The sequence below is a fragment of the Triticum aestivum genome, chromosome 4B (assembly GCF_018294505.1).
Source record: "Triticum aestivum cultivar Chinese Spring chromosome 4B, IWGSC CS RefSeq v2.1, whole genome shotgun sequence".
In the NCBI taxonomy this organism is placed as follows: Eukaryota; Viridiplantae; Streptophyta; class Magnoliopsida; order Poales; family Poaceae; genus Triticum; species Triticum aestivum.
Genome location: NC_057804.1, coordinates 299,092,238 through 299,107,698, shown reverse-complemented (window position 1 = coordinate 299,107,698; position 15,461 = coordinate 299,092,238). Strand labels below are relative to the sequence as shown.

Sequence of the window (15,461 nt, the reverse complement as noted above, 5' to 3'; positions counted from 1 at the left end):
CGCCTTTTGGCTCACGTATATGATAGTGTCGCTAGCATCCATATGACAAAGAACCCGGGCTGACATGGCTAGTCGTGAACCCAAAGTGGCACTAATTTACAGGGACAGGCATCCATGACCCAGCATCGAACGTGTCGGTCATCAGCGAGTGAATCCAGGCTGTAGCACTGGGCTAGCAGGACTCCAGTGAACCGGGCTGTAGCGGGCTAACAGGACTCCGGTATTCATCGCGTGACATTTCCCCGAAGGGACAGACACAGGAACGAAGAAGGACACATGCCGGCCAGCCTAAGTGTTCCGGAGCAGTAGCAAGCTACCATGGCTCAGTGGAAACACTAGGAGACATTTCCCGGTAAGAGAGGCTACTAAGGATAAACAACTAGATAGTCAGATCCCACACATACCAAGCATTTCAATAACATACACACAATATGCTCGATATGTGCAATACAACATGGCATCACAAAATGACTCTACGACTCAAGCAGTTTATTCAATAGGCTCCGAGGAGCAAGATATTACAATCATGGGTCTCATGACCCAACACTCAGAGCATACAAATCAAAGCACATGCGGAAGCTTAACATGTCTGAGTACAGACAACTATAAATGAAAAAGGCTGAGAAGCCTGACTATCTACCAAATCCTGCCGAGGGCACAAGATCGTAGCTGAGGTAACAAGCTAAACGTTGAAGTCCAAGCGGAACTACTAGTGAGACTGAAGTCTCTCTGCAAAAACATAAAATAGGCAAACGTGAGTACAAATGTACCCAGCAAGACTTACATCAGATCTATCTACATATGCATCATTATCAACAAAGGGGGGTGGTGGAGTTTAACTGCAGCAAGCCAGCTTTGACTCGGTGGCTAACCTGAACTACGACTGCAAGTAACTCTTTTGAGGTGGCGCACACGAGTCCACATATTCACCAACCAATACACCACTATGGAACCGCTCCCGTCTCCCTACGAGAACGCCATCCATAGCACTCACGCTTATCTTGCGTATTTTAGAGTATCCACTTTCACTTGTCTATGAACTATGCAAGGGGTCCAAGTTTCCATATCCGAGGAATCCGACTATTCGAATAGATAATGATAACCCTGCAGGGGTGTACTTCTTCACACACGCTTTCGCCACTTATCGCCCTGTACACGTCATGTACCTCGGCAACCTTCAAGCGGAAGCCGGGCGAGGGAGTCGGCCATGACCTGACTAACCGAACAAGTCTCTAGTCCAGGTTTATCGCCTATTCGGGTTCCATCCGCAAGGAGATCCGGCCGGGGTGTCGCTTACGGCCCCAAACGATGTGTGCAGGGTTCCCAAGCCCACCTCGACGGGTGGATGTACGCTTGGTACACCGTGCCACTGTGCCTAGTCTGTCCCAAGCCCACCTGTACCGGGTGCCACTTGGTAGACTACTAACACTACCTACAAACACCAGAAACTAGTTGCAACTCCTGGACAGAGATCATGTTGATTAATAAGTCGAGAGAGCTTGGAGCGCCCGGAGCCCAATGTGTGGTAGTAACTGATCATGGATCACAAACACAGAACTCAGTTCCTGAGGACGGCTGCAATGAGACAACCCACCATGTACTCCTACATGGCCTCTAACCGCTACCTTTACCAAATCGTGTTCACACACTTAGCTCACACACAGTAGGACATGTTCACACACCTCTGATTCATCCCCGATGAATCAGACCTGACTCAACTCTAAGCAGTAGCAGGCATGACAAACGAACATGAATGAGTAGGCACAACAGGGCTCAAACAACTCCTACTCATGCTAGTGGGTTTCATCTATTTACTGTGGCAATGACAGGTCATGCAAAGGATAAAGGGGTTCAGCTACCGCAGCAAGTAACAAATATGTCGTTGTTGTCCTAATGCAGTAAAAGAGAGCAGGAGCGAGAGAGTGGGATTTTATCGGAATGAACAAGGGGGTTTTGCTTGCCTGGCACTTCTGAAGATAACATTGAGTCTTCATCAGTGTCAACGATCACAACGTCGGAACATCGTCTATCGGGAGGGAACAGATACCGGCAACAAGGAAGAAATACAATCAATGCAATGCACAATATTATGCATGCTCATGACATGGCAATATGAATGTGTTTTGAGCTAATGCAACTAGCAACAGATTAAATGAAGTTGGTTTGAATACAAGATTCAAATTCAAACTCCATATGTGATTATTCAAATGCCATTTAATTGATTTGTGCTAAACAGCAGCTATAAGTTGTTCTAACATGCATGAAAATGGTACAGATGGATTCCTCGAATTTTTCTGATAATTTTTCATATATAATTTATTTAATTTGGAGTTACGGTTGAATTTCTATGAATTTTAGAAGTTTATACAATTTTCTGGAATTTTCTGAATAAAAATAAATCCAGAAAATGATTTATTGCGTCAGCACTAGGTCATGCTGATGTCAGCAGGTCAACTGGGCGCCCCAGGTCAAACCTGACCAGTGGGGTCCACTGATCAGTGACACTACTAACTAACCGAATTAGTTAGTGTTAGGTTAAATACTAATCTAGGTTAATTAGCACTAACTAATCCTAACTAATAACTAACAGGGGCGGGTCCACACGTCAGTGACTTAGTGGGTTAGCTAAAAGTTAATTAGTACTAAGCTAACATTAGCAGGGCTCTGGGCCCACCTGTCAGTGAAACAGTGGCTAAAAAAATTAGAAAAAAAAACTAAACTAATTAATAGGGGGCTGGCCCCACCTGTCATCGACCCAGGGGAGGTCAAACCCCTGGTCAACAGGGCCTAACCCGCCGGCGGTTAGTCGCCGGTGGCAACAGACGCGGCGGAGGGCTCGGGCTCGCTCCTCCGGCGTCCAAATGGACGGAGGAGAGCGGCTACGGAGAGCTGGAGCTCACCCGCGCCCGTTTCAGCAAGCAGCAGCAGCTAGGGCGGCCGGAGACGATGGCCTCGAGCTCGGCAGCGGTGGCCGGAGCTCGGGCGTGCTCGGGTTCGGTGTTACCCGGCACGGCGAGATCAGCTGAGGCCCTCTACGGGTTACTGGGGTCGTCAGGAGCACTCGGAGGCAACGAGCGCAGGTGGAGGAGCTCGGGAGCACGAAGCTCACCGGCCATGGCAGACGGCGGCTTCGGGTGCTCGTGGGGCGGCGGCTACAGGGCGCGCGCGAGAGAGAGAGGTGAGGGGAAACGACGGCAAGCTCACAGGAAGGCAGCAGGGTGGCTCAGTGGGCTCGGGGACGCGCCAGACATCGCGAATCGACGGCGGTGAGCTTCGGTGGCCGGCGACGGGAACGGCGATGGTGGCGGCGTTGCAGCGCGTCCGGGACCTCGTGGCTCGGTGGAGAGGAAGAGGGGGTCGAGGCGGAGCCTCTGGGCTAGTCGAGGAAGCGAGGGAGGCCCGGTGGCCGTGGTGGCAGTGGACGGCGGCGACGAGCGCGCTCGGGCGCGAGAGGGGGAGAGCAGAGAAGGGAGCAGGGGTCGGGAGAGAGTGAGAGAGAGGAGCGAGGGGGCTGCGTGGCGTCACCCAAAGAGGCCAGGGCGAAGCGGCAAGCAGGAGGTGGCCCGGGGCGGCGTCGGCGCTCGCCACCGAGCAGCTTCGGGGCGAGGGGGAGGAAGACGACAGGGGAGGAGTGGAGATGGGCTGGGCCGGAAGTGTTGGGCCGTCCAGGTGGGCTTCGGTGAGCGCCAGGTAAGTCCAGGTAAGTTTCTGTTCTGTTTTACTTTTCTGTTCTGTTTTATTTTTATTTAATTCTTTTGCCACTGTTTTGAATTTAAAATAATTCAAACAATGCCAAAAACTCCTCTGAATATTTTTGTTTGGCTAGATGGACTTTTCCAAAAGCTCATAAAATATTTCAGGAGGATTTGAAAATATATTCATTATATATTATGAATATAATTCCAAATTCAAAATAGAATATGATTTAAATTCAATGCTCAAAATATTCCTCAAAAATGTTCATTATTTTTGGTTTGGTGTAAAACCCTTGCCAAAATATAACCAACATTAGTTAAGGCCATTTTGGAAACATTGAATGCATTTTCCAGGGTTCTTTGCCCCTCTTTTATTTAAATTTTTGAGGCTTCCAAATTTCCTCAGTTCAAGTTTCAGAAATTTAGACATGATGCAAACACCAGGCAGCACCAGAAGCTAGGGATGTGACAGGACCACCATTTTTAAAGCATACTAAGGTACTTACTACGCCCGAACTGGGCGTGTTTTGAACTCGATGTTATTTTTTCATCAATTTACTGCCCATTTTTTTCATCACACTTGAGAGAGTGATTAATAGGTTTACTTACTGGCCAGTAACACATGAACTCCTCAGGCAATAATACATGAACTACTAGGAACATAAATTTTCATTGAGCACTTGAAAACATAAAACATTACACAAAGAGAAACACTGAACAGTGAATATAAAAATGACTCCCACATCCATCATATACTGGGAGCTTCCACTTGAATAGGAAATTTGTTTAGCTCTCACAAATCAATAACACTTGGCCACCAAAAACCTGACAAATGTTTTTTTTCCTTGAAACACACAACACAATTTTGAAATGCATTAGTACACGCTGACATTTTCAGTTTTTATAAGCAATCAAACATGCTAATTCAAATTGATCATTGTTTTTAATTCAAATTTTTTTAATTCGAACTGATCATTGTGTTTAATTTGATCTAATCATTGTTTTTAATGCAAACTGATTTTTTAATTCAAACCGATCATTATCTTTAAGATTGCAAATTATAAGGTAGACTTCTCTAACCTTTTGGCTAGTGAACTTTCTTCTATCCATCATAAGAAAAGATACAACAGTTTCGTTTGAATTGCTGCTCACAAAAAAGGGACACTCTTGCTTTACGAAGTGTTATGAAGATTACTACAAAGATTACTATAAGATTTGTGAACTAAAGGCCATACATAAGTTGTCCTGATCCACATGGGATGATTTGCTACGTGCACCTTGTGGAATCATACAAGATACCATTTTTTCATCTTTTTTATGCCATAACTACACATCAACAAGTCTAGCAGTGCCACCTCTCGACATAGTCTCCTTTGCGCTAGTTACCAATCTTGTTCCTTGGCGAAGCCTCAATTCCTATAAGACCAAAAGGGCAGGCATGAGAGAAAGATAAATGGAACACTACTTGTGCAACATTTCGATAAAAATATTTACTATGTTTTGCTACAGATTACATTACTTGAGAATTTTTTGTCTGTTTTCAATTTTATGTCACGGAGAACAAGTAAGTTCTACTACTGGTATAAGCCAAGTTCAAGAACTTTGCTGGCGACGAACTATGACAGTTATCCAGCGGCACCAATAACCAGGAAATGTTTTTTCTTGAGAACACACATCACAATTTTTGAAATGCATCAGTACACACACATTTTCATTATTCAGAAGCAATCAAACATGCTAAATAGTACTCATGTACTTACTGGAACCACACATATTATAAAATATTAATCATGTACTTACTGGTACAGATCAAATTTGCCACTTGGGAAATTAAGCTCTCCAAAACATACTAAATTCTCTTTTCTACAATTTTCAGTTCACATGTGCAGCATGAAACGAAGAAGTAACTGACCGTCAATAGCACTCAGCGGTATATTATTCAACATTAGATGGGAACTTGGACGAGGCGCGGTGCTCTACTCGGACGGCGCCCAGTGCTCAACTTGGACGGACAAGGCTGCCGTGCACTTGGAAGGTTCCGCACCTGCATAATTACCATAAGGGAATTATGGCCATCTCCCTTGTCTTCAGATGGCGGCACTGCAGGCCAGCAGTTGCTGCTCCTCGAACCAAAGGGAGAGAGAAAGGGCAGGCCTATGGCCGAGCACAACGTCAACTTTTTCGAGAAAACGCAAAAGAGTTGCGTTTCATTGCATTGAACAGGAAGACATCAGGGGTACAACCTCCAAAAAGGAGGGACACACACACACGCGCACGCACACACACACACACACGACCGTCCTCACCAAGTGACTACAGCTAGGTGAGGAGGTGCCCTCAACTACAGACACGCAACGACATTAGGCCTCGCCCAGCCTTGCCTCCAGCCAAAATGGCGAAGCACCGAGACTCGGAGCAACAGGGCAGCATCACTGCCATTGCCAGGCACTTCCAGGGACGAATGCAGCTTCAGGACCGCCCAAGCCGACGTACCTCGCACCCATGTGCCTAGAGAGTCGGCGGGTGAAAAGCAGGGCCTGATTGGAACTGGTGTAGCATTCATTGGGGAGCGCCGGCGCAGGCAAATGTTGCGACCTGCTCCTTGTGTAGCAGTCTACGCCAGAGCGATGCATCGCCAACCACTATCTGCCGCATCAAGTACTCCACTTGCAGCCAAAGCAGCGCCATCAAGAGGGGAACGGCGTTGAGACGCCGCCGCTGCCCGGTCCGGGAGACCGGACCTAGGATTTCTCCCGGTGCTCGAGGAGGAGGTCTGGTCAGGGTCATGCCAACGCCTCCAAGGAGGTGACGGCACCCTCGGGCGTCGCCGTTGACAGCGCAGGCCGTCGCCGCGCGGGGATTTCGCCCCGACCCAAGGACGAAGACCTCAGATGCAATGGCAGACCGGGCATGGCGAAGAATCGTCGGAGAAGACCAACACACATGGGGGAAGCCTAGAAACGTTGTCGTCGCAGGAGTGAGCACCGACCAGCGCAGCTCCAGCAGGCCGGCCACCGCCGGGAGCGTGTTCAGCAGGCAGCAGCAGCCACCTGCACCGCGCCGCGGCCGCGCTGGCCCGCAGCCTCCGCCACCAGGATCCGCCGGGGCACAGCGGAGCAGCAACCGTCAAGGTCGCCGCGCGCGTGCTTACTAACCCAGCGGCAACCGCCGGCAGCGGCCACGAGGGGTGGGAGGAGGGAGAGGGGTGGGTGGGGGCAGAGTGATTGTCGCCGGCCTGGGCGGGCTCGTGCGGCCCAGATCTGGGCGCCCTCAACTCTGCCGCACGCATCAGCGGCCGGCGGCCGCCATGGCAGCGCCACCGCGCACGCAGTCCACGCCATCTCGACCTCCCCGCGAGCAGACGGCCGCCCACCGCGCCACCGCGCGCTCCCGCCGCTCCAGCGCGCCCAGCAGCAGCGCGCGAGCACACGAACGAGGGCCCCGCCGCCGCCGTCCACCGGTGAGGGCTTTGCCTGCCGGCATCCTCCGGCGACGGCGAGGGGAGGGAGGGGGAGGGGAGCCTGGGCGGCGGCTAGGGTTTCGCCTCCCGAGTCGCCCCTGGGAGCGACGCGGGGGCTCGCGGGGGGGGGGGGCCTTGAGTTGTACAGTTGCTTTACAGCAGCACAACGTCAACTTGACGTTCATCAGTACTAGTATGACTGGACAAGAAAGTATTTAATTTTGAACACTAAATGAAATCCGGATAGTCTAGTGAAATTGCAATATGGAGCTTTAGTCACCTTCCCACGACAAAGAGTGAAGCATACAAAGTAGTATTGTGCATTTTTGAAACACTTGACTAAAACCATAGCTGCTGTAGGCCCGTCGTCGTCCATGATGGTCTTTGTGATTACTTGAATGGATAGCCAAGGTGCTGATACTGAAAAAAATGCATGTCTCAAATCAATTGAGACCAAGCTTCACTTTATTCCCTCCCCTATGTTACACTTTCTGTTTCGGGTATAAAATTGTACTTACCAAATATTCTCTTCTAGATGGATTGTATATGAATTTAGATTTGTAACAGCACACGCACCGAACTTGCAGAATTTTTCGTTGAACTTATCTAGATGATATAACCAAACTTGCAGAATTTTGAAACTTGAACTCCGAACTTATTGTATGCTCGAGTCTGAACTGATGCAATCATATAAGAATTTCAGGCATTATGACCTGTAGCTCTCAAAAAAGCTAATTCATTTTTGCACCGTTATACCAAAAAAAGCGGAAAAATATTTGGTTCTCATACGCATTTTGACAAGCACCTATAGAGCATTAAGTTGTGCACAGAATAAGCACAAGATTGAATTAAGCAGCATCAAGGCACAAGCGAAAAGTAGTGGCAGCATCAGCTCAAGTTGCTCCTCTTGCTTTGTGCTCCTATTTGTGATATCAAACGACAGTACATGTCCACAAACATAATTTTTCAATAAAGCTCCAGAAAATCAAGTACAACTTCTGCCAAATTACTAATAGAAACCCACACCTTTTCACGAAGCCACACTTGAACTCTCTCTACGACAATCTTCGGACTTATGCATGTAGATGAATTGAACTTTACACCTTTTCACATCCTTTTCTGCTACTTTGTTTCCAGAGAGTGGGAGAATTTGGGACATTGCAAATATTATCTATAATATGCCCAGTTAGTGTGGTATGAACTGAACTTTACCTGATCATTGATTTTCCAGAGCCATGTGTGTGAATGTTTTGTTTAGCAAACTGCTGGATTTTTTCTATGGAATTGCGAGTGCAGTGTGCACACATATAGTTGATTTATTTCCCATCATCTAACTGAATTCACAATTTATATTGAACTGTGACAAATCTTGTTTTGCTAGCAAAATTTGAACAGAAAAAACCTACAAAGGTGTACGCATATATAGCAAATCCTATAAAACACATTTGTTTTGCTTCATGCAGAGCAGCAATGAAGTGAGATCGAGAGAAAAAGGAAGGTTGGGGTGCTGACCATTGGTGTCGGCAGAAGAATTGCAAGCAGAGCCGGGGAGCAGAATCAGAGGAGCGGCGGCGCGTTGGGTCCCTGGGCGGCGGCGGGTTATATAGTTGAACTTGCATGATCTGCAAATAAGAGCATGAGTTATGTACTTACTGGACAAAACCATGTGAAACAGTATGAGAAGAAATCACATTTTTTCACATGAAACCAAACTCTTGAACTTGCTCCACGACAATCTTTGAACCTCCTACAACAACAGTATATATATATCATACATTATTTTTCTCTCTTTGTTCAATCATGCACCCAAAAAATTAAAACACAACAAAATACCAGTTGTTTGGCTCCCAAACCTCCTGCATATTTTTTTGAACTGAAGTTCTTTCGGTCATTGTACTGTTGTTGAACAAACCACTCCGCTGCCAAGTCTGCACCCTTCAAGTACCTGCATGAGTACAATTTTTTTAGAATAGTACAAGATAGTAAAGTTGCAAGTTCAAATTGTCAATAAAAATATTAGGTTTTGAACTACTCATGAACATGCATCAATAAAAAAAATTAGAAGAGCAAATCCCGAGAGCTTAAACTTCACATTTAGAAGAAATCTAGTCTTTTACAATAGCATATATAGTAATTTTTATGCCAAGTAACTTCAAAACAGAACAGGAATGAAGCTTTTGCAAGAATAGAATAGAATATATGCTACTTTCCATCCAGACAAGGTTTCTCATGGGAATAACAACAAACAACTTGAGGGAACTCAGGGCAACAACAAGAACAAGCAACAAATTCGAACGAATTTGAGAGAGGAGAGATATTTAGCAGCAAGAATGTTCAGACTGCCGTTTAGACAATTATCTGGACAGCTACCAAACTTCCGTTTAGACAGCTACTTGGACTGCTGAATACGCATAACTCTTTGCCTTAGTAAACTACAATTTTTTAGTACAAACTTATAACCTTTTGCATCAGTAAACTACAGACAGCAACTATGTACTCTTCCCTTGGTAACAACAACTCACAATGGGCGTGGAAGCTAGAAATTACACAACTAGTACCGAATTCAGTAGCAGGAATGTTCAGACTGACGATGTTATTATTTTGTGTTTGTTTGTAAGCAAGGTTTTGGGGTTAAAAGAAACAAAAATGGAAGATTTTTTTATGTCGAGGTAGCATGTCTTGCCGTAGAGCCTGCAAATGTGGGAGAGAGCGGCGGTCTCGAAGAAGGTGAGCACCAACCTATGTTGTGGTTTCCAGCGAGTAGGATCCAACTAAAAATGGACGACCACGCATGAGGTTGCATATGGATGAACTGACAACCCATTTTTTCTCGTACTGAAGCTTCTTTTGTACTAAAGCTTCTCTGTACTGAAGCTTGTTTCCAGAAATCATAGCAGTGGGTTATTAAACACATGCAACAACATCAAAAGAGGAACACTAGTAATAGAGGACGCCGCTATAAAGGAACTACAGTGGACAGACCTACAATATAAATCCTCAAGCAATAATCGGGAGAGCTCACAATCTCCATGGAAGATGCCTATGGATTCACCATGGAAGGTCCTCTCACTCCCCTGCTCTATCTCCTCCCACTACCTGCACACACACACACATGGAGCAGAGAAAGAGGATGAGAGGGAGATGACTGAGCCGGATATAGGACGGAGCACAGGGGTGGCCTGCATGCAGCTCTTCTCGTGCTCGGCTGTGGAGTGCTCGGCTGTGGAGTGTGTTGTTGTACTGACAAGGCAAAGGTCCAAATGTATCACCAAAATAAGCAAGCAGGCAACAAAGAGAAAAGTTATGTTTGGCTATCAGGCACAACTTCTATATATGGAAGGACCAGTAAGGGTCTCAAGAATTGACTATATTATTTCAGTCAACTCGATCTTCATCAGTACTAGAATGACTAGACAAGAAGTTTAGAACCTGCATGTGTACATGTGACTAAGAATAGAACTAGAAAAGAATTTATTTGGAGTTAGAATAAGACGTCGGAGATCAGGTGGACCGGCTACACCTCCTCCTCTGGACTGATTGCTCCGGCGAAGTGGAGCTGATGGAGGCGGAGTTCACGAGCGGCACCAGGATTTGGCCGCTGCAGGGAATCTATCAATGGTCAACGCATGGCAGGAGAAATTTCGTTGAACATCGATTGTCAACCAATGGAAGGAGCAGTTTCTTCCACCCATATCCATACCCTGATAGTAGGAAACCTTTTTCTTAGGTGTTCTCATTGAACGTGTGGCCGCACTCCGGGCACTCGTAGAAGATAGTCTGCCCCTCATCCGCCGACCGAAGCTGCAATTGCACGTAAAGAAGGTCGGTCGGCAGGATTCAGAACTAGAAAGAGAAAATCATAACTAAAGTTGAAGGTGAGCAAATAACCTGCTTCGTGTAATATTCGAGTTTATGATGGTTGCATTCTGGACAGGCTCGCTCTGTCTAAAGGCAGAAGAGGATATATGTGAAACGCTCAAGGTATCCATCCATCCATCCATCCATCCAAAAAGTAGTAACCAGGGGGAAAAAGCAAACAATTTAGCTTACCAGGGATCTTTGCACGACTATGTCCATATTTTGCGCCGATTCAAGAACCACAAACGCTTTTATCTTTAGCTCTCTTCTAACATCCTGTCAACAACATATGTAATTCAAAATCAAGCACAAGTTCCGGAAATCGAAACTTGTGTTGCCTGGTAAAGGAATCTGCCCATGCCAAGCTAGCAGGATCTAAAATCAGCAGGTGTCTTATGCTAGGTAGACGGGGAGGAAGGTGGACGGAGCGCCACAACCGAGAAGGAGGTCGCGGCCGTGCCTGGGAAGACGAAAAGGGGTTCGCCCGCGCAGAAGGCAGAGGAAGAAGCAAGGCCGCAGGAGGCCCATGGCAGTTCAGGGATGCAACGACTGCGGTCGTGGCTAGTGCGGTGCTCAAACATTACTGCAAACACCTATTGTGCAGCACACATGTCACAGAACTGATTATGTAGAAGTGATTGAACGAGCCATCTAGGAGATGCAGGGCTGAATGAAAGAAATTGACCTGGGTGGCGGCGCCGCGGCACACCAATCCGTGCAGCGAGGAGAAGGGGAGACACGCGGGGAAGGAGCGGCACAACAGCGGTGGGGAGCTGCGTCGGTTGGGGCAGAGTGCCTCGTCGGTGGTGGTGGGCATGCCATCGGGAAGGTGTTGCTCCGTCGCCGGGAGGTGGAGACGTCGCGCCATGGCGACGTGCTTGGGTCTGGTCCGGCTGGGGACTGCGGCTCGCGGTGGTGGGGCTGGGGCCGGTGGCGCGCGGCGGCGGGGTTGGGGACTGCGGCGGGCGGTGGCGGGGCTGGGTAGGGGTGGTGGTGTAGGGGTGGTGGTGCACTGGTGCGCAGGTCGTCGGGTGAGGCGGCTCATGGGAGATAGAGAGGGAGGGAGGCGCGCCGCGGACGGCGAGGGAAGCATGCCGGCGGATGGAGGCGGGTCATTGGCAGGAGGCAAGTTGGGGGCGGGGGTCGGCGACGGGAGGCACGCTGGGAGGAGGGGGATTGGCGGAGGCGCTCTGGGAGGAGGGGGATAGGACCAGCGGCGCGCAGGGTGGCAGTGGATCCGGGTGGCGGCGCGCTGGGTGGAGGTGGGATCGGGGCGGCGCGCTGGGCGGAGGTGGGTTCGGGCGGCAGCACGAGGAAGAAAACGGACACGCCTTTATATAGGGCGCGAGGGGTAACATGAGTACTATTTAGCATGTTTGATTGCTTCTGAATAATGAAAATGTGTGTGTACTGATGCATTTCAAAAATTGTGATGTGTGTTCTCAGGAAAAAACATTTTCTGGTTATTGGTGCCGCTGGATAACTGTCATAGTTTGTCGGCAGCAAAGTTCTTGAACTTGGCTTATACCAGTAGTAGAACTTACTTGTTCTCCGTGACATAGAATTGAAAACAGACAAAAATTTCTCAAGTAATGTAATCTGTAGCAAAACATAGGAATTTTTTTTATCGAAATGTTGCACAAGTAGTGTTCCATTTATCTTTCTGTAACACCCACGATGCGGCTATATCTCCCACGTGTCGAAGCACGACTTAGAGGCATAACCGCATGGTGGTTTTGTCGCAAGAAGGGTCATCTTCACACAATCTCATGTAATGAACAAGAATGGGATAAAGAGAGTTGGCTTACAATCGCCACTTCACACAATACATAATTTAAGATCATACATCATTCAAAATACACTCATAGACCGGCTACGGTCAAGTTCAAATGAAAAGAAGACAACTCCAAATGCTAGATCCCCGATCGTCCCGACTGGGCTCCTCTACTGATCATCTGGAAACGATACATAGTAACGACCAAGGGCCTCATCAAATTCACACTTCAGCTCAGTTGCACCATCTGCACCAGTATCCTCGGCACCTGCATCTGTTTTGGTAGAATCTGTGAGTCACGAGGACTCAGCAATCTCACACCCGCGAGATCAAGACTATTTAAGCTCATAGGTAGGTAAGGGGTAATATGGTGGAGCTGCGGCAAGCACTAAGCATATATGATGACTAACATACGCAAGTGAGAGCGAGAAGAGAAGCAGCGCATCGGTCGAGAAGCTAGAAGCGATCAAGAAGTGATCCTGAAACTACTTACGTCAAGCATAACTCAAACCGTGTTCACTTCCCGGACTCCGCCGAGAAGAGACCATCACGGCTACACACACGGTTGATGCATTTTTAATGAAGTCAAGTGTCAAGTTATCTACAACCCGACATTAACAAATTCTCATCTGCCTCATAACCGCGGCCACGGCTTTCGAAAGATTGTATACCCTGCAGGGGTGTCCCAACTTAGCCCATCACAAGCTCTCACGGTCAACGAAGGATAAACCTTCTCCCGGGAAGACCCGATCAGTCTCGGAATCCCGGTTCGCAAAACATTTCGACAATGGTAAAACAAGACCAGCAAAGCCGCCTGATGTGCCGACAAATCCCGATAGGAGTCGCACGTATCTCGTTCTCAGGGCACACCGGATAGGTCAGCCTACGAGTAAAACCAGCCCTCGAGTTGCCCCGAGGTGGCCCCGCAGTCTGCCCGTTTCGGACCAACACTCGAAGGAGCACTGGCCCGGGGGGGGGGGGGTTAAATAAAGATGACCCTCGGGCTCGCGAAAACCCCAGGGAAAAAGGCTTAGGTGGCAAATGGTAAAACCAAGGTTGGGCCTTGCTGGAGGAGTTTTATTCAAAGCGAACTGTTAAGGGGGTCCCATAAATCACCCAACCGTGTAAGGAACGCAAACTCAAGGAACATAACACCGGTATGACGGAAACTAGGGCGGCAAGAGTGGAACAAGTCACCAGGCATAAGGCCGAGCCTTCCACCCTTTACCAAGTATATAAGGTGGATTAATTTAAACATGAGATATTGTGATATCCCAAAGTATCCATGTTCCGACCAGGAACAAACTTCATCTTCACCTGCAACTAACAATGCTATAAGAGGGGCTGAGCAAAAGCGGTGACATAGCCAAACAACGGTTGCTAGGACAGGTTGGTTAGAGGGTTGACATGGCAATAGGGAGGCATGGTAAACAAAGGCAGGTAGAGCTAACATAGCGATAGAGCGAGTACTAGCAAGCAAAGATAGAAGTGATATCGAAGGTATGATCATCTTGCCTGCAAGGTTCTCAGAGCTATCGAAGGCTTGATCCTCGTTAGCGTACTCAACAGGTTCCTCGTGCATGTACTCGTCTCCCGGCTCTACCCAAAGCAAGAACACAAGCAAGGAACCACAATAAATCACGGTGCAATGCACAAGCAACATGATGCAATACATGTCATGATATGCGAGATGTGATATGCAATGCATATGCGTCCTTCGGAAGGAAAGATGATGAACAAGGCATCAACTTGGCAAACCAAGTATGCCGCTGGAAAGATGAGATGATTTCGGTTGAAATTGATATAAAGATCACCGGATTCGGATGCACGGCTTGCAAAAGGCAAGCTAAACAAGAATGGCACAAAGCTGCGTTTAACAGCACGAAGCTACTTAGCATGCAACAAGAAACTATGCTACAACACCCCAACATAAAAACAAAACATATGGCAGTGATCTACAGGAGATGCTTAACAAAAGAGGAACACTGAGCTACGGCTAAATCACATCATAACAGGTTCAAACAAGCATGGAGAAAGTGCAAAAAAATATCAGGTTGGACATGGCATAAACAGCATCACGAAGCAATGTTCAGAGCAAGTTATCAACATGCTGCAGGAACTTATAATAGCAAAATAAGGCATGGCATGAATCTACTCAAAGCATAGATCAAAAGTCCCTTACTGACCATAAGCAAAAAAGGATCAGAAAATATGATGGCACCCATGTTAACATAGCAAGTTTTTATTAACAGTTCCAGACTTAGTGAAGTTTCAGGACATGGCAAAAACAGATTCAACATGGCATCTTTACAAGCTTGATTAACTCACTACAAAGCATGTCATGGCATGTAACAAGTTCTAGCAGGAAGTAGAGATGAAAATGAAGCTATCCATGTGCAAAACAACCACATAGCATATTTGCATGAACAAACACATAAAAGACAAAACAGCAACATGAAGTGAGATGACATGTTCATGAACTTGCTCAAATGCAGAAACTAATGCCACCACTGGATTGGTGGGATTTTTCTACCCCAAAAACATATATAATATGTTGGGGTTGCTGTAGAAAAATCGTCACAAGTGCAATTAGTTAAAAACTGCCCTAAATGGAATATGACAGAAATGGCATTTTTCTTGTTTGGAAACATCCAGAAATGGACTTGCCCGAAAG

At 47.3% G+C, this 15,461-nt stretch overlaps 1 protein-coding gene across 36 annotated transcripts; it reads right to left on the bottom strand.

Moving 5' to 3' along the window:
- Positions 1 to 4,766: 4,766 nt before the first annotated feature.
- On the bottom strand, positions 4,767 to 12,330 carry LOC123092028 (uncharacterized). 36 transcript variants are annotated; one of them, XR_006444091.1, is made up of 11 exons: positions 11,699 to 12,330; positions 11,206 to 11,606; positions 11,044 to 11,100; positions 10,856 to 10,956; positions 10,676 to 10,753; positions 10,138 to 10,251; positions 9,895 to 10,029; positions 8,989 to 9,100; positions 8,847 to 8,902; positions 8,668 to 8,777; positions 4,767 to 5,111 (listed from the first exon to the last, which is right to left on the bottom strand). XR_006444091.1 is itself a non-coding variant. In XM_044513680.1 (6 exons), exons 1-6 carry the CDS (start codon positions 11,833 to 11,835, stop codon positions 7,346 to 7,348), a joined length of 564 nt encoding a protein of 187 aa, XP_044369615.1. In that variant the 5' UTR covers positions 11,836 to 12,330; the 3' UTR covers positions 5,872 to 7,345. The 36 variants fall into 36 exon arrangements, 7 of the variants coding, with proteins under 7 accessions (XP_044369616.1, XP_044369617.1, XP_044369615.1 ...); XR_006444092.1 differs by having other exon boundaries at positions 9,895 to 10,023; XR_006444093.1 differs by having other exon boundaries at positions 10,142 to 10,251.
- Between the last annotated feature and the right edge of the window lie 3,131 nt (positions 12,331 to 15,461).

Bases quoted from the DNA above. Each gene is read 5' to 3' on its own strand.
- LOC123092028 (XM_044513677.1), bottom strand. From the start codon at position 9,047: ATGACCGAAAGAACTTCAGTTCAAAAAAATATGCAGGAGGTTTGGGAG. The intron at 8,903-8,988 runs GTATTTTGTTGT...CTGTTGTTGTAG, and splicing joins GTTTGGGAGCCAAACAACTG to GAGGTTCAAAGATTGTCGTG. The intron at 7,576-8,667 runs GTCAGCACCCCA...CATTTTTTTCAG, and splicing joins TTCTTCTGCCGACACCAATG to TATCAGCACCTTGGCTATCC.